Source organism: Neolamprologus brichardi, chromosome 3, assembly GCF_056152115.1.
Source record: "Neolamprologus brichardi isolate AB-2024 chromosome 3, ASM5615211v1, whole genome shotgun sequence".
In the NCBI taxonomy this organism is placed as follows: domain Eukaryota; kingdom Metazoa; phylum Chordata; class Actinopteri; order Cichliformes; family Cichlidae; genus Neolamprologus; species Neolamprologus brichardi.
Genome location: NC_142106.1, coordinates 51,311,862 through 51,334,689, shown reverse-complemented (window position 1 = coordinate 51,334,689; position 22,828 = coordinate 51,311,862). Strand labels below are relative to the sequence as shown.

Below are 22,828 nucleotides of genomic sequence, written 5' to 3'. Positions count from 1 at the left end.
CTGTGAGTAAAGAAATGTTAGCTGAATTCTTTTGAAGTTTACAAAAGGCCTCTTGCTGGGTTTGAAGGTCTGCACCTTTGACTAAACTACAACCAGTAGTCGAGCCAGTCATGAGGTAGTGGAAATAATTATTTGGTCCTGTGCTGAATTTTAAATGTTGCTCATTCGAAATAATCATTCTCAAATTTTTATGGTTTGTTTCTAATGGAGAGAGACAGAACACCAACCAAAGCATAAATACTTATTTATGCCATTGAAATAAATAAGTATTTGACCCACAGCTAGAATTGTGACTCCCACAATTGGCTGGGAGGTCACAATCAAGATTGCAATCAATCAATACATCTATTACAGACACATCCCAGCTTATCATGTGTATAAAGGACACCTGTCCACAGAATCACTTTCTTCCAATCCAACCACAACGATAGACAAGTCCAAAGAGCTGCCAAAAAATGTCAAGGACAAGATTGTAGTGCTGCAGCTTAGCGATGAGGTGACAACTGTTTGTGTGGTTATTCAAAAATGGAAGAAATATAAAATGACCATCAATTTGTCTTGGTCTGGAGCTCCATGGGATCAACTTGACCAACTGTGTTTGACAGAAGAGAAATGCTGTGTATAACCCAAAGAACAACATCCCACAGTTAAGCATGGAGGTGAAAATATTATGACTCTAAACTCTAAAGGTTGAACGACTAGATTTACCAGAGGATTAAGCAGCTCGTTATGGACAAAATAAAGGGGTCTACCACAGGCTATCAAGGGCAAGGTTGATAACTGAGGATACCTTTGGTACTCTGGCTCTGCAGTGGTCAATGCACATTGTGTCACTGGCATTGGCTCAGGTAATACAGATGCCTGTTCTCTTCTGCTTATCCAATATATTGTCCCGGCGTCCCGATGCGACAGGCTGCCAGTCTGTCACCGGGGTAACACATAGAGACAAAGAACCGCTCACACCTGTGGTTGATCAGCAATTAACCTAACCCCACTAACTGGGTGACTTTGGACTGTGGGAGGAAGCTGGAGAGAACCTACACAGACTCCACACAGAAAGTCATGAAATTGAACCTTCTTGCTGTGAGGCAATAGTGCTAACCACTGCACCACTGTGCTGCCCTGTGCAGGAAACAGATGGACAAAAATATTCAGTACTCAGTTCACCAAGGCGAAGGAACTTAGTGAATCTAAGGAGGAGGAACTGCAGATTCAAGATGGGAGAGTCTCTTGGAGTCTTTTTCCAAATTACTGCAGATTATTAGTTCAAATAACCACATTAGTACAAGTTATACCACTTTGTCAAGGTCTGGAAGAAGACCTAAACTGTCACCCTTAGATGGGAGGAAACTTGTTAAGATGCTCAGTAATAACCAAGGAACCACTAAACTTCAGGCCCTTTTAACAGTCAGACGAGCTTAAGAATGAGCTTCTTGGCCAAAATGATAAGAAATATATTTGGAGGCCTAAAGGTGAGGCTTTTTAACCAAAGAGCGCTGTTTTGCTGCCAGTGGGACTGGTACACTCCACAAAATGGATGTAAACATTAAGGAGGAGGACTACCTTCAAATTCTTCACCTCAATTCAGCACGTACATAGGTAGCACTTAGACACAACTGGGTGTTCCAATAGTGATCTCAATCACTCTTGTTGATGGTTATAAACCATCAACCAAGCTAAAAGACCTTTAGCCAACTATTAGTCGGGCTATATGTACACCCAACCTATTCAAATGGTGGCCTAGTAGCAACCTCCAAGTGCCGCTGCCCATGGTCCTGCCAGAAACAGAGTAAAACAGAGAAAAACATGTTTTCAAAGCCTTCAGTAATTCCAACAGAACTTCCTACAGCTTAGTGCAATATTCTACCCACAATGCAGTGTGTTGTTTTAAACGTATTTCTACAAGTGACACAAGTAGTCTGTGATGCAACATTTGTTTGTCAACCCAAAAGCAGAAGATTGAGAATGAGAACCGTCAGTTTAACCCTACCTAGACGAGCCATTCCACAAGAGCGTCTACGCTAACGGACCAATAAAGTTTTGGATTGATGTTGACACGAACCAGTTCCCTGATGTTAAGAAAGTAGCAGCTGTGAATCGAGCTTTTCACACATGAACTCTGTTGCTTGTTGCTCTCTGATTGCCTTTGGTTCTCATTGATCTCATTGATCTCATTGCCTTTGGTTTGCAGTGACTCATCTTATGAGTCAAAATTCGCTTTCCTGGTTCAGAAAAAAATCTGTCACTTCTCCCATTAGGAATGTCAAAGTAACTGTATCCTACATCAACATAATGTGGCATGTCTAACAAGCCACGCCCAATCAGAGGTGTAGATTTAGAAAAAAACCTGTTCCCTCAGTGTGTAGCTGTAGATGTTGTATTTATGTGTTACTGCTATGGGTTTGTGCACTGATAGCTTTGATAGAATTGATAGCTCTTTTTTACTTCTGTTAAGTACTCTTTAAGATGTGCTGGTCTGATGTCATCAAAATATTTATTTTATTTTGAAAGGAAAATATCACTAATAGTTTGTATTACTTTTATCCACTTGAGTCAGGTATGATCAAAATGCTTATTTTCGTTTGAGTTATGACCAGATTTAAAAGAGAAACATTGAAAGAACATTACTTGTTTGTTAATACATTGTGTTTGTTTGAAATTTATAATAACCTGCTGCTTACTGGCTGGTACAAATTCCTTGTTTTGAAAATCTGGCCTAACGATCTTTGTAATCCAATAGCCCTGATATAGACTATTAAAGAAACAAAAGAGTGATTTATATTGCTACTTGGCCACAGGTGTATAAAATCAAGCACCCAGGCATGCAGACAGCTTCGACCGACATATGTGAAAGAATGAGCCACTCTCAGGAGCTCAGTGAATCACAGCATGGCTGTGTGACAGGATGCCACCCATGCAGCAAGTCCAGTCATGACATTTCCTCACAACTAAACATTCCACAGTCGACTGTTGGTGATATTATAACATAGTGAAAGTGATTGAGAATGATGTGCAAACTGCACAGAGGTCGACAGCTTTCTGCAGAGTCAATCACAGCAGACGTCCAAACTTCATGCGGCCTCCAGATTAGCTTAAGAACAGTGCGTAGAGAGCGTCATGAGATAGGTTTCAATGGGTGAGCGCTGCATCCTTGCCTTACGTCACCAAGTGCAATGCAAACCATTTGATGCTGTGGTGTAAAACATGGCACCACTGGACTCTAGAGTGAAGTGGAGATGTGCTCTGGGTTTGTTGGTTGCCAGGTTGCCCAGAAGAAATGAAGCTGTCATAACTGCAAGGGGTGGGCTGACATCTTATTAAAACCTATGAATTAAGAATGGGGTGTTATGGTGATATGCATGTGGAGACAGATGAGCAAATACTTTTGGCAATTTGTATACTGGAGAAAATCACAAATAAATTAATTCTTTAATTAATTAATGACACAGTAGCCTCGGCATGTCTATAAAACAGGTTCTGACTGTTGTTAAATAAATGTGACCCCTAAAAACGGGGGCTGTGTCTGAAAAAGCTTTAAACTCCTTAACGGTTAATGCACATTAAACCTATTCAACTAAAAATGTGTAATTCTGCACTTTATGTCAAAGGTTGTGTCACTATAATTTCCAAATAATCTTATTGTGTTTTCTAGAATCCACCGGGAAGTCCGACCTTAGTTACGTCAAGTCAGTCCTTACTGGAATGGTGTCAGGAGATCACAAAGAATCACAAGGGAGTGAAGATTACCAACTTCAGCACTTCCTGGAGGAACGGCCTCGCGTTTTGTGCCATCTTACATCACTTCCACCCAGAAAAGATGTAAGAAACCGTTGCCCTATCACCCTTACTGGATAGACTGTGAACTGCTAGTTTAATTTTTAGCTTGACTATAAGCAACATCAGCTATTGTGTGCAGCCTTCCAGGTGTTCACTGGCCAGATGTTTAGCTACTTCTCTGTGTGTTTTAATGCTAATTTTATATGTAAAAGTGTAGTGCTTTGATTGTTATGTAGTCAGCCAATTCTATATTTTGTTGGTTAGCCATCACCAGTTTGTCCGTCTGTATGTTGAAGTCCTACTGGATCTAAGCTTGGTCATTCTCAACCGCCCTGATGGGCATGTCCCATTTTGACCTCACGACCTCAGGCTCTGATGTTCCTGTATCCTATTCCGACCACTTGGTTATGGCGTTCCGTGTATTCCCTGCCTGCTAGCATCTTGCTCCCTGCTGTTATGTGCTGGATTGTCTCAGGGGCATCTCTGCCCCCTGATACTCTTTCTTGAATGCCTGCCACTGTGATAGTTACTGGACTCTTTTCGTGGAGGTTGCTATGGTCTGCTCTTAGCTCATCTAGTCACTGAGCATTGTTGTTATGGGTTGCATCCTTCTCCCATATGCTCTTCGAGTATTTGTCTCCAGGCTTGGTGGGGCTGTTCTCAAATTGTTGGATGGTTTCACTGAGAACATCTGGTTTATTCTCCTGGATTCTCTCTCTCTGGTATATCTCTTCAAACAGCTGGCCAAGGCTATTAGTTTTTGCTTGGTAGTTTTTAAGGCCTCAGGTGTGAATAGCTTGCTGTACTTCGTAGACACCCCATCTCCGATAGTTGCCCAACTTCCCTCCATGCTGCTTTGATCTTGACCTCTAGTTTCCTGCTCCATGGAGGGTACTGCTCCTTGTTGCTGTGTGTCTTATACCCAAGCATCTCAATTATCCCTGCTGCCCTGGTGTAGATCAGCTGGCTGGTTTCAGTGATGGTCGCAGTAGGGATTGTCCATAAAGCTGCATTCACACCTTCTGCTTGTCCATCAGAGGGTACTTTACATAGTCTTGGTAATCTGGCACGGAGGGTTTCCAGTTTAGCCACGATCTTATCTCTCAGATCAGCTGCTCACGCACCTGTTGAGCTTGGTACCCAATCTCAGATGGCGAGGATGATGATATCTCCCTGTGATCTTCTTTTGGATGTTGGTACATTGAACTAATAGTTGTTTTGATGTTGGTCTAGATGTTGGGTGTCCAAGATTCCAGTTCCATTGTGACGTTCATGCAACCTCTTCCGCTGGGATTATTTGCATGTTAGCATTCCACATCCCTTGTCCACTCACGCCTTCTATTTCCACAACACTGTGGAAAAAATAATTCTAGTAGTCTATATGAAACAGATTTAACTAAATTTAAGGATCCCATGTGCCAACACAATACAGAGTAGCTACTTTTTTATTATCTGTTTAGTTGTACTTAAGCCTTACTGCTTGCTCTGTCTTAACGTGTCGTTTTATGCTTGATTTTAAATTTGTTTTACACATGGCAGAGGATTTTATAGTTTTTGGTTTGCTTTCTTGGCGAGGTTTCCTTGAAAAATAATCTTTGTCAATGCACATACTGGTTAATTAAAGGTTCAATGAAAACTTAAAAGATAAATGTGTTATGTTGCCCTGTTTTGTCTTTTTCTAGTAATTTTGAAATGTTGGATCCATATGACATCAAGCAAAACAACAAAAAGGTGGTTAACAATTTCCTATATTCTCATGAAATCACAAGTACTGATTACTTAATATTTGGGAAGTCCTTATAACGTCCTTGTATTTGAACATGTTGCAGGCTTTTAATGGCTTTGCTGAACTTGGAATTTCAAGGTTGATGGAGCCTTCAGACATGGTCATGCTTGCAGTGCCTGACCGCCTCATTGTCATGACCTACCTTAACCAGATCCGCACATATTTCACTGGCCAGGAGCTCAGTGTGCTTCACATAGACAAAGACACCAGTGAGTCCAGTTATGCCGTAGCAGGGGACCGGGAGGCCCAAGACGACCCCGAGGCAACTGTTCGCTACTGCGCCCAGAGACTCCAGGAGGAGGGTATAAGTCTTGAGACTAACGGGAGTGTAAGCACTGCAGAGAAGGACAGTAAAGCCAGCAGGGACGTGGTGCCGCCTCCCAGAACCAAACGCTCGCAGGTTGCTGGGGTGAGTGCCGCTCAGTCTCCAGTGGCGCCACCACGGACTCATTTTCTGTTCAAGTCTAGCTTCTCTCGTGTCAGAGATGCTGACCTGGTTAAGAAGCGCAGGTCACAGCGCAGGAGCGGGTCAGTCGAAGAAGGAGACATATCAGTGGTATGTTACCATATGCTGCCTCCCCTGATTTGTTTATTCCTTTGAAATGTCATTCTTTGTCTTATCTACATTGTGTGTGGATGTTGTTTGTCTCTGCAGGCTGAAGCCCAAAGGAAGTCAGAAACCGGTTAGTTCTCTTTGACTTAAACTAAAAGCAAAAATACAACAACAACAACAGAACTTGGATATAATGATGAATGATTGGTGGCTCATTTTTACATTTTGTTCATGCAGAGAGAATGGATGCTGCGTTAAAGGACAGAAGACCAGAGGGCCAGGTGAGCAAGCAGCTGTTTAACTGTAATTTGTAAAGTGCGTCAGGAAGTCTGTGGAGCATCTTTTGTTCTCCTCTCGTCGTCTGCAGAGTGAGTAATTATTGTTGTATCTAGGACCCGAGCGAGTACGTGCTGAATCAAATGGAAGCCTTGGAAGCAGAACAAAATCACGTTGATAACAGAGCAGATGTGGTGGAGAGGAAACTCAGACAGTTGCTGGAAACAGGTAAAATACCTGCTCTACCTGCCCACCATGTTCTAATCTAAGAAAGAGAACAAAGAAGACGATAACCAAGACGGGACATTAATGATGATTTTACCCCACAGGCAGCGACAAGGAGGAGGAGGAGAGGTTGATTCAGGAATGGTTCACATTGGTTAACAAGAAAAATGCTTTAATCCGGAGGCAGGACCATCTACAGCTACTGTAAGACACACACACACACACTGCACACACACACACACACTGCACACACACACACTGCACACACTGCACACATTGTGCAGAGGAAACTGTAGAATACCAGTATATCACTGACATTAAGACAAAAATCTATCCTCTAGGTCCATTTAGCAGCACATGCTTAGCAGAGACAGGTTACACATATGTATATACTTGATGTGCCACTCTGATGCATCAGAGTGTGAATTGGGGTTAGTATATTGCCCAAGGATATTTGACGTGCCTGGCTGAAGCAGCCAGGGTTCAAACGACCAACTTATCTGATTAGTAGGTGACCTGCTCTGTAACTAGAATAACAGGACGGTGCAGACAAACCAGGAGGCCATAGTACTAATTTGTGAGAACTTTAAAGTTCATTCATAATCATTCACCACACCGTAGCCATGTTGTTGACAAAACTCCAGAATAGCTACTAAACAGACCACATGATGTTAGTGTTTTCCAATTGCTTTTTCTACAAATAGATCCCAAAATACTGTGCAGAGTTTATATTTAAATAAGGGGCGATCGTGGCTCAAGAGTTGCCGGTTCGTCTTGTAATCAGAAAGTTGCCGGTTCGTCTTGTAATCGGAAGGTTGCCGGTTCGTCTTGTAATCAGAAAGTTGCCGGTTCGTCTTGTAATCAGAAAGTTGCCGGTTCGTCTTGTAATCGGAAGGTTGCCGGTTCGTGTTGTAATCAGAAAGTTGCCAGTTCGTCTTGTAATCAGAAAGTTGCCGGTTCGTCTTGTAATCGGAAGGTTGCCGGTTCGAGCCCCGGCTTGGACAGTCTCGCTCATTGTGTCCTTGGACAAGACACTTCATCTACCACCTACTGGTGTTGGCCAGAGGGGCCGATGGCGCGATATGGCAGCCTCGCTTCTGTCAGTCTGCCCCAGGGCAGCTGTGGCTACAACTGTAGCTGCCTCCACCAGTGTGTGAATGTGAGAGTGAGAGTGAATGAATAGTGGAATTGTAAAGCGCTTTGAGGGTCTCGAAAAGCGCTGTATAAATGCAATCCATTATTATTATTACATGTTCCATTCCTACTTGCAACACTATAAAAACATCCGTTTCATTTGTGGTTGTCACTGTGGTGCATGTTCTGCCAAATGTATGTTTTGCTTGCTTATGCCAAAGATTTTAGCTTTTCTCTGTCGGCAGTTAAGGTTTTTGGTTGCAGGTGCTGTGAGAGGCGACTGACACATTAAGTCAACACTCTGACATTTTGTTCTTTTTTTCATGGATTTTGGATGAACAATTAATTACTAATTTATCAACAAGGTTTCTGCTCATGTTCAAACACTGAAAAAATGACCAAAATCTCATTTGGGATGAGTTTCATACACTGTAGTCTTGAGCCCTCATTCCTTCATATTTTGCTGGGAAAATAGGAACTTAGTGCAGTGATTTGTTGAAATGTGCAAGAGTACATAAAATGACAGCGTTTAAGGCAAAAAAACCCAGAGTTTGTACAAATTTCACAAGCTTGAAAGTCAATATTTAGTATAACCACCTTCATTCTACAACACAGCTTGAACTCTCCTACACAATGTTTCATGTAATCTTCAGGATTAGTACGTAGGACATTCTTCTTCGGTTGTATCTGTTCTCTTCTCTTATCCCACACTGCTTCTATAATAGTAAGGTCCAAGCTCTGCGTAGGCCAAACCATAACTGATAGTGTGGTTTTTCTATCAGGTATGCTTTTAATGCACTCGCAGTGTGTTTGGGATTACTGTTTAATGAAGCTGCTGTCAGCCAGATGCTTTCCAGATTGCTGCTCCAGATAGGCGGCTGTAGCTCACGAGGTAGATGCTGGTTCAATCCCAGTCTGCAGGCTTGGATGGTTTCTCAGGCTTTGGTAACCAGTTGATGGGTCATCAGACGGGGATCTTTCCTTTTTCTCAAGGACGTGACTTTAAGATATATTGTATATGAGGAATATATTTTTGTAGGTCCAAGCACAGAACTGAACATAAGTGAAAAAGCAGCCAGTGTCCAAAGAACAACCCAGAGACCACTTTGACATGACAGGACAGTCTTAAAGGAGTAAGGGGTGGTTCAAGACTTTTGCACAGTACTGTATATCTCAGCACTTTTATTACAGCTGGACTGCTTTTTTTCCTGTAGCAAACCCCTCATATTAAAAAAGTAGATGAAAATTGAAATGATGTGGTTATTTTATTTTAGTATTTTACTTTTTTATCACTACTTTAAGTGATTCTTTACATTCTCTACTTGTAAAAATGTTGCTGACTTGCTTCATGTTCACCAATCAGACCTTATGACCACTGATAGGTGAGGTGATTATCATCATGACTCCTGTTGGTGTGTAAAATATTAGAAAGTAAATAAGTCAGATCCACAGAGGCCCAGCAGGACTTTAAGGGTCTGTTGCTAACATCATGGTGGCAGAGACCACAGGACATCTGCAGGGCAGTGTTGCCAACTCCTCAGTAAGGAAAATCGCTATTGGTTGTCCTAAAAGTCGCTAGAAGTCGCCAAATGACGTCATCGCCTAATTTGCATAATTGGTCATGCTAATATAATTGTAACCTACGTTGTTGGAGAGAGAAATAACATCGTGGAAGAGACACAAAGTGAGTAAAAAACGTCCTAAATGCATTTAGAGTTTATTTAGAACTACAAATTTAATTTATTTTAGCAATTATTGTTTTTTTAATGTCACAATTCCAACCCTGCTCCTTTACCCGGGCTTGGACCGGCAAAAGTGACCCGAAATAGACACTCTGGTGGAGTTACTTTGTGTGTGTGTTTATAAGTAGTTTTAAACCTGATCCACAAAACAGCCGAACAGTAAAAGAAGAATTGACTGCGTTACAGTCAGTGCGGGAGCAGCGGCTTCGCTCATGCGCGGTTCATTTGCAGTTTGGACGCACAGGTGTGAACGTCTGCTACCCTGATAGCAGCTGGGGGAGGACTATCCTCCGTCCGTGAGCGCTTTGGCACGGGCGAGGTGCCCACGGCAGCAGCGCTGCTTGTTGAGAGTAAAAGCGATACGCGTTTTCACGTCAAAAAAGACGTCATAAATAAGTCTCCAATAACACCAGAAAAAGTCGCCAGATTTGTCGCTAGTCGCTTTTTAGAAAAGAAGTCGCTAAGGGGGTCTGAAAACTCGCTAAATATAGCGCTAAGTTGGCAACACTGCTGCAGGGCTCCAGCGGAGTCCACGTCTCGACGGGAACGTCATTATTAGGCAGGTGGTCGTATTGGTGTATTTGTTAAATTGAGTGATACTCTTATAGCACGTTTCTACTCTGAGTACTCAAAGTGCTTTTTACTACATGCTACCTTCACCCATTCACATGCACAAATTCATACAGTGCTTTTTTCTATGGCTTCAAACGTATTCACACACACACACACACATCTTGGATTTTAGTATTTTACCTGTATTAACAGATGGTGGAGTAGTCAACTCTGTCATAACACTTCATAGCAAGGATCTTGGTTCAAATCGTGGCTGGGGGTTCCCACCTAAGACAAAGTTAAATGAAACACAAATGTTGGCGTGTCATAAATCATTTCCATCTGTTCTGATTAACAGGCTTGAAGAACAAGACTTGGAACGAAGATTCGAGCTGTTAAACAAGGAGCTGAGGGACATGATGGCAATTGACGGTATGACTTTCTAACAGTCGGTATTAAACTGTTTCGTGTTCCCATAGTGGAGTTAAAACCTTGATTAGGTTTAGTTTAGCTCCTGAGATGTGTCAGCAGAGCTAAGAAACGGGAACTGACACCCTCTGTTTAAAAGCAAAACCCTACTGAGAGATCAGCTGCTATTTGGTCGCTGCGTACATGTAGTGGCAGCCGAAATACAAAATACATACAGTGTAACTACATACAGGCTTAACCACCGACTTAGCCTGTCAGTAAACTGTTTCTTCCAATCCTCACTTGGCAGGAGGAAATGTTTTCACTGCCCACCTCAACAAAAGCGTGACACAAAAGCCTAGTTTTCATTTTAAATCACATCAAACTCATTAACATGAATTTCATCAGTAACTTTGGCTGTACAAACAAAAGATGTTTCACTTCAAACAGCTTCTCGTGACCTTTGACACTAGCTCCCTCACTTTCTCGACAAATAGAAACAAATTAAATAGAATTTGCATAACAAGAAAATTCAGTTGGTAAAACAAGAAGCATTCAGTGAGTTCAGTACTTGTCACGTGTTTTCAAAACAGAGCTGCAGAGTCGACAACAGCAGAATGGCCACAACCCTCTAATCACTCAACCTCTCACTCCACACAAAGCCAGGAGTCACTCAGTGTCTGTGTCACTAGAATTATTACCTGTGTGGTGACGTCCCTGCACAGAGCGTCAGCCTTTAATTTGGCAGGTCTTATCAAGCACAGCTGACAGCCACTAAATTCACTGTGAAACTAGACGTCAGATTTCCTTTTTGACTTTTTATGAACGTTGCCACTTGATATCCTGATATGTGGAACCTACTTTGTAACAGTTCCACATACCAGGTCTGTCATGGCCCTGGGTCATGTGACCCAGTATTCTGAGTTCTTGTTTGTTATTCTTTTTAGTCTAGTTTCATTTCGGTTTATCTAGTTACATTCTGCCATGTTTCATGTCCAAGTTTTCTTTGTTTGTCAAGTTCAAGTCATGTCTGGATTTCCTTATGTTTCCTGTTTTATTTTGAAAGAGTTTTGTGTTTATTATGTTTAGTTTCACGTGTCCTGTCATTATGTTAATTGTTGTCAGCTGTTTTCCCCATGTGATCCTACTTTCTTTGATCATTCTGTGGCTGTATCCCAATTCAGGGTCTGCAGCCTTAAAGGCCGCATTTTAAGGCCGATTACGTCACCGCGACGGGACGAAGGCTGTCCCAATTCAAAGGCTGCTCGAAATGCGGCCCTCAAATGCGTCCTTAATTTCCCTGAATTTTAAGGATGTGGCGGTGTAGACTTCGTGGCCCAACATATCCCAGAATGCATAGCGCGGCGGTGGGTGTGGATAATTTTGCCGAAAAAAACCCACCCACTTACTTACTTAAAGTAAACTTTAAGTAAGTTTACTTTAAGTAAGTTTACTTTAAGTAAACCTTAAGTAAGTTTAAGTAAACTTTAAGTAAGTTTACTTACTTTAAGTAAACTTACTTAAAGTAAACTTTAAGTAAGTTTACTTTAAGTAAGTTTACTTACTTTAAGTAAACTTACTTAAAGTAAACTTTAAGTAAGTTTACTTTAAGTAAGTTTACTTTAAGTAAAGTAACTTACTTAAAGTAAACTTTAAGTAAGTACTGAATATTATGTCACTTATTTATGTGCAAATGTTTAATAATGAAGAACATTAAAACATTACTGTTGGCCACATGTCAGCAAAGTTATGTGACATTAGTGACGTTTGTACTAACTTGGTTTTAAAGCCTTTACTTTAAAATATATGCCGTTCAATAGCTGAGCTTAATCTTACAGAGAACGATCAAAGCTCATGTAGAAACAAACAAACAAATGAACAAATGATTTTCTCCTTCATTTCTGTCACACAAAGCTGTATGAAACGTTTCCAGCTGTTAGTATCATGGTTGCTAGGCAACCTTGGCAGCGCAACGGAGGCTAGACCGTCCCATCTCACAAGCCTCGCACTTCCAGCCTTAGCGGTCTTTAAGTACGCGGTCCTTGAGGATCGTTGAGGCTGCGTACTTTAAGGCTGCAGACCCTGAATTGGGATACAGCCTATATGTGTATTTAGTCTGTGTTTCCACTCAGTCAGTGTCAGATCGTCTGTTAACCTCACCACAGTTTTCATAGGTTTACTCCATTGTTTCTCTGTGTTTTCTAATTTACTCAGTGTTCACAGTTTGTCATAGTTTTTCTGAGTGTCACAGCCTTTTTGTTAACACAGTGTTCAGGCCTCCTTAGTTTCCCTAGTTCCTTGTTTTTCTTCTGCAATCAGCCAATAAAGGCTCGCGTTGTTTTTGAAACTACGTTTTGTCTCCACCATGTCTGCATCTGGGTCTACCTCTTTCCTCACACCGCCGTGACAAGGTCTCTGTTGCAGACTTCGTCTATACAGAAAAAAGTAAAAAGCAGCTGGTTACTGATGGTGACAATTTCCTAGTTTCCTCCCTAAACTGTTCTCTGTCCCACCTCTGTATCTGTGTGCTGCAGAGTGGCAGAAGACTCAGGCCCACAAACACAGAGAGCAGCTGCTGCTTCAGGAGCTGGTGTCACTGGTGAACCAGAGGGATGAACTGGTCCACAGTATAGATGCCAAGGAGAGAGGGTGAGACACACGATACACACATGATAAACTATCCTACACTTTCAGATTCAACTAAAAAGTGAATTTCATTAGCCTGTATGAAACATCACAACGAGCCTGGAAGCAAATCATGGTTTCATATTCAGCTTTCAAACACTACTTCCATCTTTTTTGCATTTTTTATTGAACCTCTTGACTCAGCAATAAGTCGGTGATAACATCAGTAGTTTTTGAACAGATTTACTAGTTTTTGATGAGGAATTTACTCCTGTTTAACTGACCTCACCTTCTGTTTGTAAATGGTAAATGACCTGAGGTCTCAGCCATTCATATACGTTCATACAAGCACAACCTTCCAGTTAGAAGATGACCCGCTCTTCCTCTCGAGCTGCCGTCACCTCACTCATCCCCCTCTCTGTCGGTCTGTCCAGCAGCAACCTTCACTTCACAGTCACTACCCTAAATAACTGAAAGACACTTTTAAAGAAAAATGGACATCCACAGTTTTCCCGACACAAAAACATGTGCAGGCAGCTTGTAACCATCTCTCCTCTGGTCCTCAGAGCTGTGGAGGAGGATGAGCGTCTGGAGCGTGGCCTGGAGCAGCGCAGGAGGAAGTATGCTAAACAACAGAAAGAGAAGTGTGTGATGCAGTGACCACCGCAAACTTCCAAATGTTGGGCCAAGGCAGTTTTCTCTCCTCTGTCACCTGCTATCAGAATGAATGATGTGGTTTTAGGTCAGCAGTAAGTGCACATGCACACTGAATCTGAGAAGATTCAGAATTTACATTAAAGTTTGGCTTGAGTGGAGGTTTTGGTCTGCTTTCCATTTTTAATGTCTCAACATTACCTGATATATGCACTAGTTTAACCTCATGAACTGTTTGTATGCAAAGTGGGTTTGAGTGTGGAAATGGTTGGAAAGCCTAGAATAGCTGGTTTAGACTAGGGATGATCTATAGATCGTAGAAAGCTCCAGCAGCACAAAGCCAACAGCCTTGCAACATTACAAAAAGCATCCGTGTCTCCTGTGTGGGTCCGTTTTGTTTAAAGTTATTGGTTTCAAGCTGAATTCGGTGTAACGTGTGATTTTCAACAGCAGAAATGTAACTGAAACATGAGTCGCCCTGTTGAAATGTGAATGATGTCACTCTCCTTCTGCTCAGCGTGTCAAATCAAAGTTTGTATTTAAGTGTCTCAGAGGTTTTATCTTGTGTTTTTGCAGTTCTCTGTTCATCATTCGTGTGTACTACAGCTTACAACTCGCCAAAAGCAGCGCCTTTTATAAAGTTTTATTAACACCTGTTACATTTAAAATATTTGTAAAGACGGGAAAATACTAAAAGCTTAAATACATACACATTTGATGCAATTTTGAATGTGTTTTAAACTGTGGGAATATATTTGGAATTCTTCCATAGAAATTCAAAGTCAATAAACCTTCCTGACACAAAATTGCTTTTGTTACTTTGTTGTCACTTTCTTCTTCTTCTTGTTGCTTTAAAGACGTGTTTGTTCAAAACAAAAAGGTGTTGACAAGGTGGTTTTCAGAATATCAAATAATTGTACGTGGATGCATGTATAGTTGTATGATTACAGTGTAAAACCTCACTGAACAATAACAAACACACAAACATTAGGACTGTTTTGTGGCCATTTTACAGATAATCTGAGGAACCCAAAGCTGTAAATACACTGCACTGACTACAAAGTCAACCCAAGTTTTAATATGATAATAATATAAATTAATATGTAATAAGGAAATATATCGATCCTAAATGACATACCTTTGTGTACATGTCATTATTAAAGTGTTTATGATAGTTATTTTAATTTCATCAGACACTTTCCTGTCACAGTTTGGCTGAGATGCTGACTGTGTGTAGTGAGGAGGTCGACCCAAGTGCAGAGAGACAAAACGTGACAGAAAACGAGCCGTTTATTAAGGCTGGCAAAACTAAACCTAAACCAGGTGAACTGAGGCTAAACATGAAAAATCATGGAAAAGAAACAAGAACATAGAAACCTGACATGAAGACCTGACATGAATTCAAAACCCTGGAAACATGACATGGACACAAGGAAGGAAAACAGACGGGCGAGGAATGAATGGAAACACACAGGAAGTGATCGGGGGAAGTGGAAACACACGGGGAAACAGCTGATTAGAGCACATAATGACTCCACAGGGGAAGTGAAACTAAACACACTGAACATGATACCAGACCTCTTCAAAATAAAACAGGAAACCTAAGGCACGCAGACATGAAATTTCTGGATTTCTCGACACACACTCTGAAACCTTGGCACATAGTGGCATCCCATTCTTAATCCATAGGGTTTAATATAATGTCAGCTCGCCCTTTACTTCTATAACATCCTCCAATCTTCTTTCCACAAGTGTGTATATGGGAGCCTTTTACCATTTGTCCTGAAGAGGCCCTCACCAACTACAAATGTCAGAGCCCTCCTTTGTTTCTGTAATTTGAGGTCATCACATTTTTTATTTTACAAATTTTATATGTTATTAGCACAAAAGAGCACCTTTTTTATTTAAAACGGTTTTATTTTGTGTTGTCCCTTGTTTAAAAGATGCTCATTTGATTTTCACATAAACAGCCACCTTGACTGCCCGCTCAAACTAGCAGGCCTGCTTGTGTACATCCTCATCACTAAAAACTGTATAGTCCTGATCTGAACCATTACCTGTTTTATGCCATGTGCTTAGCCAGAGGTTTGTTGCCTTACCTGATGTTTGCCTTCAGCCAACAACTTTGCCCCATTTAATCCATCATGGGATTAACACAAAGAACACATTGGCTTGTGGGCACATTAAAGACATGTTCCCATACCGGGAGTTGAACCCTGGTGAAAACCAGGAATCCTAACCGCTAGACCATATGGGACTGCTCCACTGTCATGAAATCAAGGATACTCTTGTCACTCTGCAGCCTTGGTGAGACCAACATAGCAGCACCTTAATCAATTCTCCAGCGGTTGCAGGTTCTGCTCAAAAGCACATTACAAGGGAGTGGACTGGACTTGAAGCACACTTGAGTGGCATGCGGGAAAGTCCACTAACCAGTCAGTGATGAGACCATGAACAAAAAGACACGAAAAAAATGCAATTTGTAAATGACTTTAGAGCACCTGACTAATGTGGTTTGGAAGAATTGCTCTTGATGACTTTCCTGCATGTTTGGACTTGACAGACGTTTTCACTGCAGCCCTTACAATTTATTGGTAAGGCATGGAAGAAACCAAAGTTTGCCGCTAGAACACTATGGCAGCAGTGGGATTCGAACCCACGCCTCCAAAGAGACTGGAGCCTAAATCCAGCACCTTAGACCGCTCGGTCATGCTACCATTGCGAGTAAGGACCTGATCTCAAAAATCTAGACAGTAAAACTTGAAAAAGTGCAGCACAAAATAGAAGCCCAGAACATTCAGTGATGCTCTTGCTGTTGTAGAAAAACATGTTTAATACTTGCCTGAATGTTTTTGGATACAATAGCATCTGCCTGCCCTGGTTAAACTCTTATTGCAGCAATAGGATTTCAACCCACATGTGTGAGGAGCCCAGAGTCTTAACCCAGATCCTTAGACCACGCAATCTAACACCTTACAATGCGGTGGACTTGAAGCACACTTGAGTAGCCACTAACCAGTCAGTGTTGACACTGTGAATAAAAATATATGAAACATCTGCACATGGTAAATGACTTTTGCAAAAGAATTTCTTTTATTCATGTATTAATCACATTATTTTAGTGTATAATACCTTGGTGCCACTGGATTTTAGCATGTCTCTCACACTCATACTGGTAACAGATGGTATCTCAGGAAGTTGGAGGGAAGCATTCACACACAAAGGACCCAGAGTGGGAGGAGGAGTCTTTTGTTCTTCTCCACTGTAAGAGGTAGCAAGGGAGTGTGAAACTTTCTTTGGGGGTGGGGGGTACCAAAGGTGTGAAAACAGCTGTGTACTGCCTTCAGTTCCTGTAAGATGTATGTAACTGAAGATAAGATAAAAAAACTTTATTAATCCCTCGGGTGGGTTCCTCTGGGAAATTTGTTTTCCAAAAAGCACAGCACCGACAGAAGTTACAGAGTTAAGAATATTATACATATATATATATATATATATATATATATATATATATATATATATATATATATATATATATATATATATATATATATATATATATATATATATACACACATATATAAATACAAAGACATATATAGATAAAATATACAAAGGGGATAAATAGAATAGATAGGAATAAAAATAAAAATAAAAATACAAGTGAATTGCACATTTCAAGTGTGGAGTCTATTGCACCGCTGATTATTAACAAAAAGTATTGCACAAAAGGTAATTGCACAGTGAAGTGAAGAGGCACTACAGCTTAGTTGTTCCCCCCTCCTTTGTCCTCCTGTCCCCCCCCCCCCCCTCTCCCCTCCAGAGAGGAGTTAAACAGTCTGATGGCGTGTGGGACAAAGGAGTTTTTAAGTCTGTTGGTTCTTGTCTTTGGGAGAAGCAACCTGTCACTGAACAGACTCTTCTGGTTGTTTATGGCCGTGTGCAGAGGATGCCCAGCATTGTCCATAATGTCCAGCAGTTTCTTTAGTGTCCTTTTCTCTGCCACTGTCACCAGAGTGTCCAGCTTCATGCCGGCCACAGAGCTAGCCTTCCTGATCAGTTTTTCCTGGATGAGTCCTTCTTTGCTGTGCTGCTCCCCCAGCACACCACAGCGTAGAACAGTACTCCAGCAACCACCGACTGGTAAAACATCCTCAGGAGCTTCCTGCAGATGTTAAAAGACCTCAGCCTCCTGAGGAAGTACAGTCGGCTTTGGGCTTTTTTGTACAGGTGCTCTGTGTTGCATGACCAGTCCAGTTTGTTGTCCACCCACTGCCCGAGGTACTTGTACTTGTTGACCACCTCCACCTCCTCCCCCTCTATCTGAACCGGCAGTGGACCTGCTCTGGACCTCCCAAAGTCCACAACCAGTTCCTTAGTCTTTGAGGTGTTGAGTTGCTGGTGGTTTGTGTGACTCCATGCGACAAAGTTCCTCACCAGACTTCTGTACTCCTCTTCCTGGTCATCCCAGATACACCCCATGATGGCTGTGTCGTCTGCAAACTTCTGAATGTGGCATAATTCAGAGTTGTAGCAGAAGTCAGAGGTGTACAGGGTGAAGAGAAGAGGGGACAGCACAGTTCCCTGTGGTGCTCCTGTGCTGCTGACCACAGTGTCAGACGTGATGTCCTTCAGCCTGATGTACTGTGGCCTGTCGGTGAGGTAGTCGGAGATCCAAGCCACCAGGCAGGGGTCCACCTCCATCCTGTTCAGTTTCTCCTGGAGCAGACAGGGCCGGATGGTATTAAAGGCACTGGAAAAGTCAAGAAACAGGATCCTGACCGTGCCTTTTCCCCCATCGAGGTGTGAGTGGGCTCTATGTAGGAGGTACAGGATGGCATCCTCCACTCCGACACCCGCCTTGTAGGCGAACTGTAGTGGGTCCTGGGCATGTTGTACCTGTGGTCGGAGGAGGTTGAGGAAGAGCCGCTCTAGAGTCTTCATAAGATGTGATGTCAGTGCCACCGGTCGGAAGTCATTCAGCTCATTGGGCCGGTTCCTTTTGGGGACCGGGACGATGCAGGATGTCTTCCATAGGGCGGGCACTCTCCCCAGTCGCAGACTGAGATTGAAGACTCGTTGTAGCGGCTCCCCAAGTTCAGCAGCACACGCCTTTAGCATCCTCGGACACACCTTGTCCGGACCTGCTGCCTTTCTGGGGCGAAGCTTCCTCAGTTGTCTCCTGACCTGATCCACTGTGACACTGGGAGATGATTGGAAGGAAGGGGGGGAGATGTCCTGCTGCTGAGAGAGGGATTGGAGGAGGGGGGTGTCATCATAGTGTCAGGAAGGGGGGGAAGCAAGGGAGGTAGGAGAGTGGGGAGAGGGCTCTGTAGTAAAGGTGAGGGTGAGGGTGGGGGGGGGTTGTGGGCTGGTCAAACCTGTTGAAGAAGTTGTTGAGTTCGTTTGCCTTCTCCACAGTCCCCCCCACTGTGCTGTTCTTGGTGTTGTGGCCTGTGATGGTTTTCACACCATTCCAGACCTCCCTCATATTGTTCCTCTCCAACTTCTGCTCCACCTTCCTCCTGTAGGTGTCCTTTGCTTCCCTCAGGCAGCGTTTCACCTCCCGCTGTGCTGCTTTCATCTCCTCCTTCACTTTGCTCCTGAAAGCCTTCTTCTTCATGTTGAGGACAGCTTTGACTTCCTGTGTTACCCACGGTTTGTTATTAGGGTAACACCGTACCGTCTTAGCAGGGGCGACCGTGTCCACACAAAAGTTGAGGTAGTCTGTAAGACAGTGTGTCGCCCCCTCTATGTCCTCACCATGTGGGCTCAGAAGGACGTCCCAGTCTGTGGTGTCATAACAGTCTCTCAGAGCATCCTCCTTTTCTGGGGTCCATCTCCTGATGGAGCGTGTTGTGACAGGCTGCCTTTGGACGAGGGGTGTGTATTGTGGCTGTAGGTAAACCAGGTTGTGGTCTGACTTCCCTAGTGGGGGGAGGGGGGTGGCTCTGTAGGCATCTCTCACATTAGCATACAGTAGGTCAATTGTCCTGTTGCTCCTTGTGGGACAATTCACAAACTGGTGAAAAGCAGCCAGAGTAGAATCCAGTGTGGCATGATTAAAGTCTCCAGATATAATAATGAAAGCCTCGGGGTTTTGTGTCTGGAGTCTTGCTGTGACTGTGTGTATTTTCTCACAGGCAGCTGTTGCGTCGGCCTTCGGAGGGATGTAAACACACACACAGATCACATGACTGAACTCCCGAGGTAGATAATATGGCCGCAAGCTAACAGCTAGCAGCTCCAGGTCCGGACGGCATACCGAAACTTTAACGGAGACGTGTCCGGGGTTGCAGTATCTGTTGTTAACGTAGACAATGAGTCCCCCACCTCTGCTTTTTCCGCTGGCCTGCGTGTCCCTATCGGCTCTCACGGATGTGAAACCGCATAGGTCTACGTTAGCCTGTGGCGTTAGCTCGGTTAGCCACGTCTCCATGAAGATAAACAAACTGCACTCACGGTATAGTCGGTGGTTGTTCAGAGCACACAGTTTGTCCATTTTATTCGGTAGCGAGTTCACGTTGCCCATTATCACTGTCGGGATTGATGGTTTGAATCGCCTCCGGTGATCCGCTTTCCTCGCTCCAGCCTTGCAGCCTCTGTAGCTCCTCTTTATCTCAGCTGGGATGTTGTGTTGCATGCCGGTCTGTCCCTTTGTTCTTAGAGCCAGCAGCTCCGCTCTCGAGTAGATGAAGGAGCTGGTTCCAGAAGTTTTAAAAAGTGCATTATCCATCTTGTATCGCTATATCTAAGAGGTAGAAGTACAGTAACTAGAGCAGGGGTCGGCAACCTGCGGCTCCAGAGCCGCATGCGGCTCTTTAGTCCTTATACTGCGGCTCCGCGTGGTTTGGGAAAATAAATTAGTATTTAGCTGAAGTGTATTTTATTTGTGTTTAGTTCTTTTTTTTTAAACTTGTAGTTCTAAATTGGAAGATTATTGTGATACTGAAATATAAAAATAAAATTATATTCTATTATTTTTTCATCGCTCAAAATAAGAGTCACACTCGCGGAAGCCGGTGTACCCGCCGAAATGCCGTGCATTTATCGAGACTTTCAACCCCAGGTAGGCCAATTATGGATCTTCGGATCCACATTATGTCAGCAGCTATTCTCCACCGTGAACTATGTTAAAGACAAACACCGCTCACGCCTGACAGATGACAGCTTACAGTCCTGCGTAAACTGACTTCGTACAGCCCCGATTAGCAGATGCTGTGCGCAGAGGTTCGGGACCATAAGTCTTATTGTAAACATATCACGGCAGACCGACGATGTTTGCATGAACACACTTTTCAGCATGTCTTTATTGACCACTTTTCACACACGGTTGCTGTACGCATACAGCCGGCTATAGCTTTTCACCTCACAGCCCGACATACACCACCAACAACACAACAGCACAGATAGCGCAGAGGCATGATTGTGGGTGTGGCTCAGGTGCGTCCGCCTCCCCTGCAGCGGCGCTGCAGACCACGCCCCGCCGCACGCATTAACCTGGTAAAATACATATTTAGGCAGAATTTTGCAAATATCTATTTTTAATTTTTCGGCAGCATAGAGCTTTTTTCCCAATTATTTTTTAAAAGTCAGGTCAAGGCTCCAACAGCCCAAAGGGTGGTTGCTGACAACAGTTTTTGTTTGCTACATGGATCATTTTAGTTCAGGTTGGTGTCTTTCCTTTTGTTATATTTCTTTAAGAGTTCAAAATGTGTTGATTACATAAATAAAATGTAATTTTCTCTGTAGCACTTCATGGATTTCATAAGCAACACACCTTAGTTGTTCACACAAAGCATAAAGGTAAAAAACAATATATACAGTGTTATCTTCATTTTAGATGTCAAAAAGTATTTGCGGCTCCCAGTGTTTTCTTTTGCGTGGAAACCGAGTCCAAATGGCTCTTTGGGTGTAAAAGGTTGCAGACCCCTGAACTAGAGGAAGGTGAAATAAAGTTTGAAAGCCTAGTCTAAAAAAAGTTAAAAGTTAAGAAAAAGTGCGGTGTTGCAGAGCTACTTGGAAAGGCTGCCGTCACTCCAGCGCCATCTTCTAGGCGCATGAAGGCCATGCTAGACTCAGTTAGGGACTCTGCCCATCGTCTGCCCCGCGATGATGCATTCCTTCACCAAGTTTGGTTTCTGTTCTTGTTATTATTAAAGAATGTTAGCTACCACTCACCGCTTGTCTGCAGGCTTTATTGAATGGAAAACTTCCACAACACTTAACATCACCCTGGTTTGGAAGAATTGCTCTTGATGAGATTCCTGCTTGATTGTACTTGACAGACATTCTGTAACAGGTTTGATTTCCACTGCAGCCCTTACAATTTATTGGTAGGGGATGGAAGAAACACGAAAAGAACCTGAAGACTACGGCAGCAGTGGGATTCGAACCCACGTCCCCGAAGAGACTGGAGCCTAAATCCAGCACCTCGGTCATGCTACCATTGTGAGTGATAACCGCGTTGCAAAAATCTAGACAGTAAAACTTGAAAAAGTGCAGCACAAAATAGAAGCCCAGAACATGCTCTTTCACATACAACCATTAGGACTGTTTTGTGGCCATTTTACAGATAATCTGAGGAACCCAAAGCTGTAAATACACTGTTTGCACTGACTACAAAGTCAACCCAAGTTTTAATATGATAATAATATAAATTAATATGTAATAATGAGCTTTATCGATCCTAAATGACATACCTTTGTGCACATGTTATTATTAAAGTGTTTATGATAGTTATTTTTAATTTCATCAGACACTTTCCTGTCACAGTTTGGCTGAGATGCTGACTGTGGAGTGAGGAGGTCGACCCAAGTGCAGACAAAACGTGACGTAACAGAAAACGAGCCGTTTATTAAGGCTGGCAAAACTAAACCTAAACCGGGTGAACTGAGGCTAAACATGAAAAATCATGGAAAAGAAACAAGAACATAGAAACCTGACATGAAGACCTGGCATGAATTCAAAACCCTGGAAACATGACATGGACACAAGACAGGAAAACAGACGGGCGAGGAATGAATGGAAACACACAGGAAGTGATCAGGGGAAGTGGAACAACATGGGGAAACAGCTGATTAGAAGGCACATATT

The 22,828-nt window shown here is 42.8% G+C and overlaps 1 protein-coding gene, 1 non-coding gene and 1 pseudogene across 6 annotated transcripts in view; 1 reads left to right on the top strand and 2 right to left on the bottom strand.

The window, feature by feature from the left end:
• ehbp1l1a (EH domain binding protein 1-like 1a) overlaps positions 1–14,538 on the top strand; it is a 46,252-nt gene extending 31,714 nt beyond the window's left edge. For 4 of the 5 annotated variants that reach the window (XM_087837863.1, XM_087837864.1, XM_087837861.1 and 1 more), the window contains 10 exons: positions 3,653–3,819; positions 5,460–5,508; positions 5,607–6,119; positions 6,219–6,246; positions 6,354–6,397; positions 6,509–6,620; positions 6,722–6,821; positions 10,404–10,477; positions 12,988–13,102; positions 13,645–14,538. In XM_087837863.1, the coding sequence (XP_087693989.1) occupies positions 3,653–3,819; positions 5,460–5,508; positions 5,607–6,119; positions 6,219–6,246; positions 6,354–6,397; positions 6,509–6,620; positions 6,722–6,821; positions 10,404–10,477; positions 12,988–13,102; positions 13,645–13,738 (1,296 nt within the window). In that variant the 3' untranslated portion in view covers positions 13,739–14,538. Of the gene's footprint in view, positions 1–3,652; positions 3,820–5,459; positions 5,509–5,606; positions 6,120–6,218; positions 6,247–6,353; positions 6,398–6,508; positions 6,621–6,721; positions 6,851–6,893; positions 7,053–10,403; positions 10,478–12,987; positions 13,103–13,644 lie in introns of those variants that run through there. The other variant, XM_087837862.1, reaches the window with a different exon arrangement.
• Positions 14,539–16,367: 1,829 nt separating this feature from the next.
• On the bottom strand, positions 16,368–16,449 carry trnal-uag (transfer RNA leucine (anticodon UAG)). Its single transcript has one exon. It is a non-coding gene; the product is annotated as a tRNA-Leu (tRNA).
• Positions 16,450–19,699: 3,250 nt separating this feature from the next.
• LOC148105759 (uncharacterized) lies at positions 19,700–22,174 on the bottom strand (annotated as a pseudogene).
• Positions 22,175–22,828: the final 654 nt, after the last annotated feature.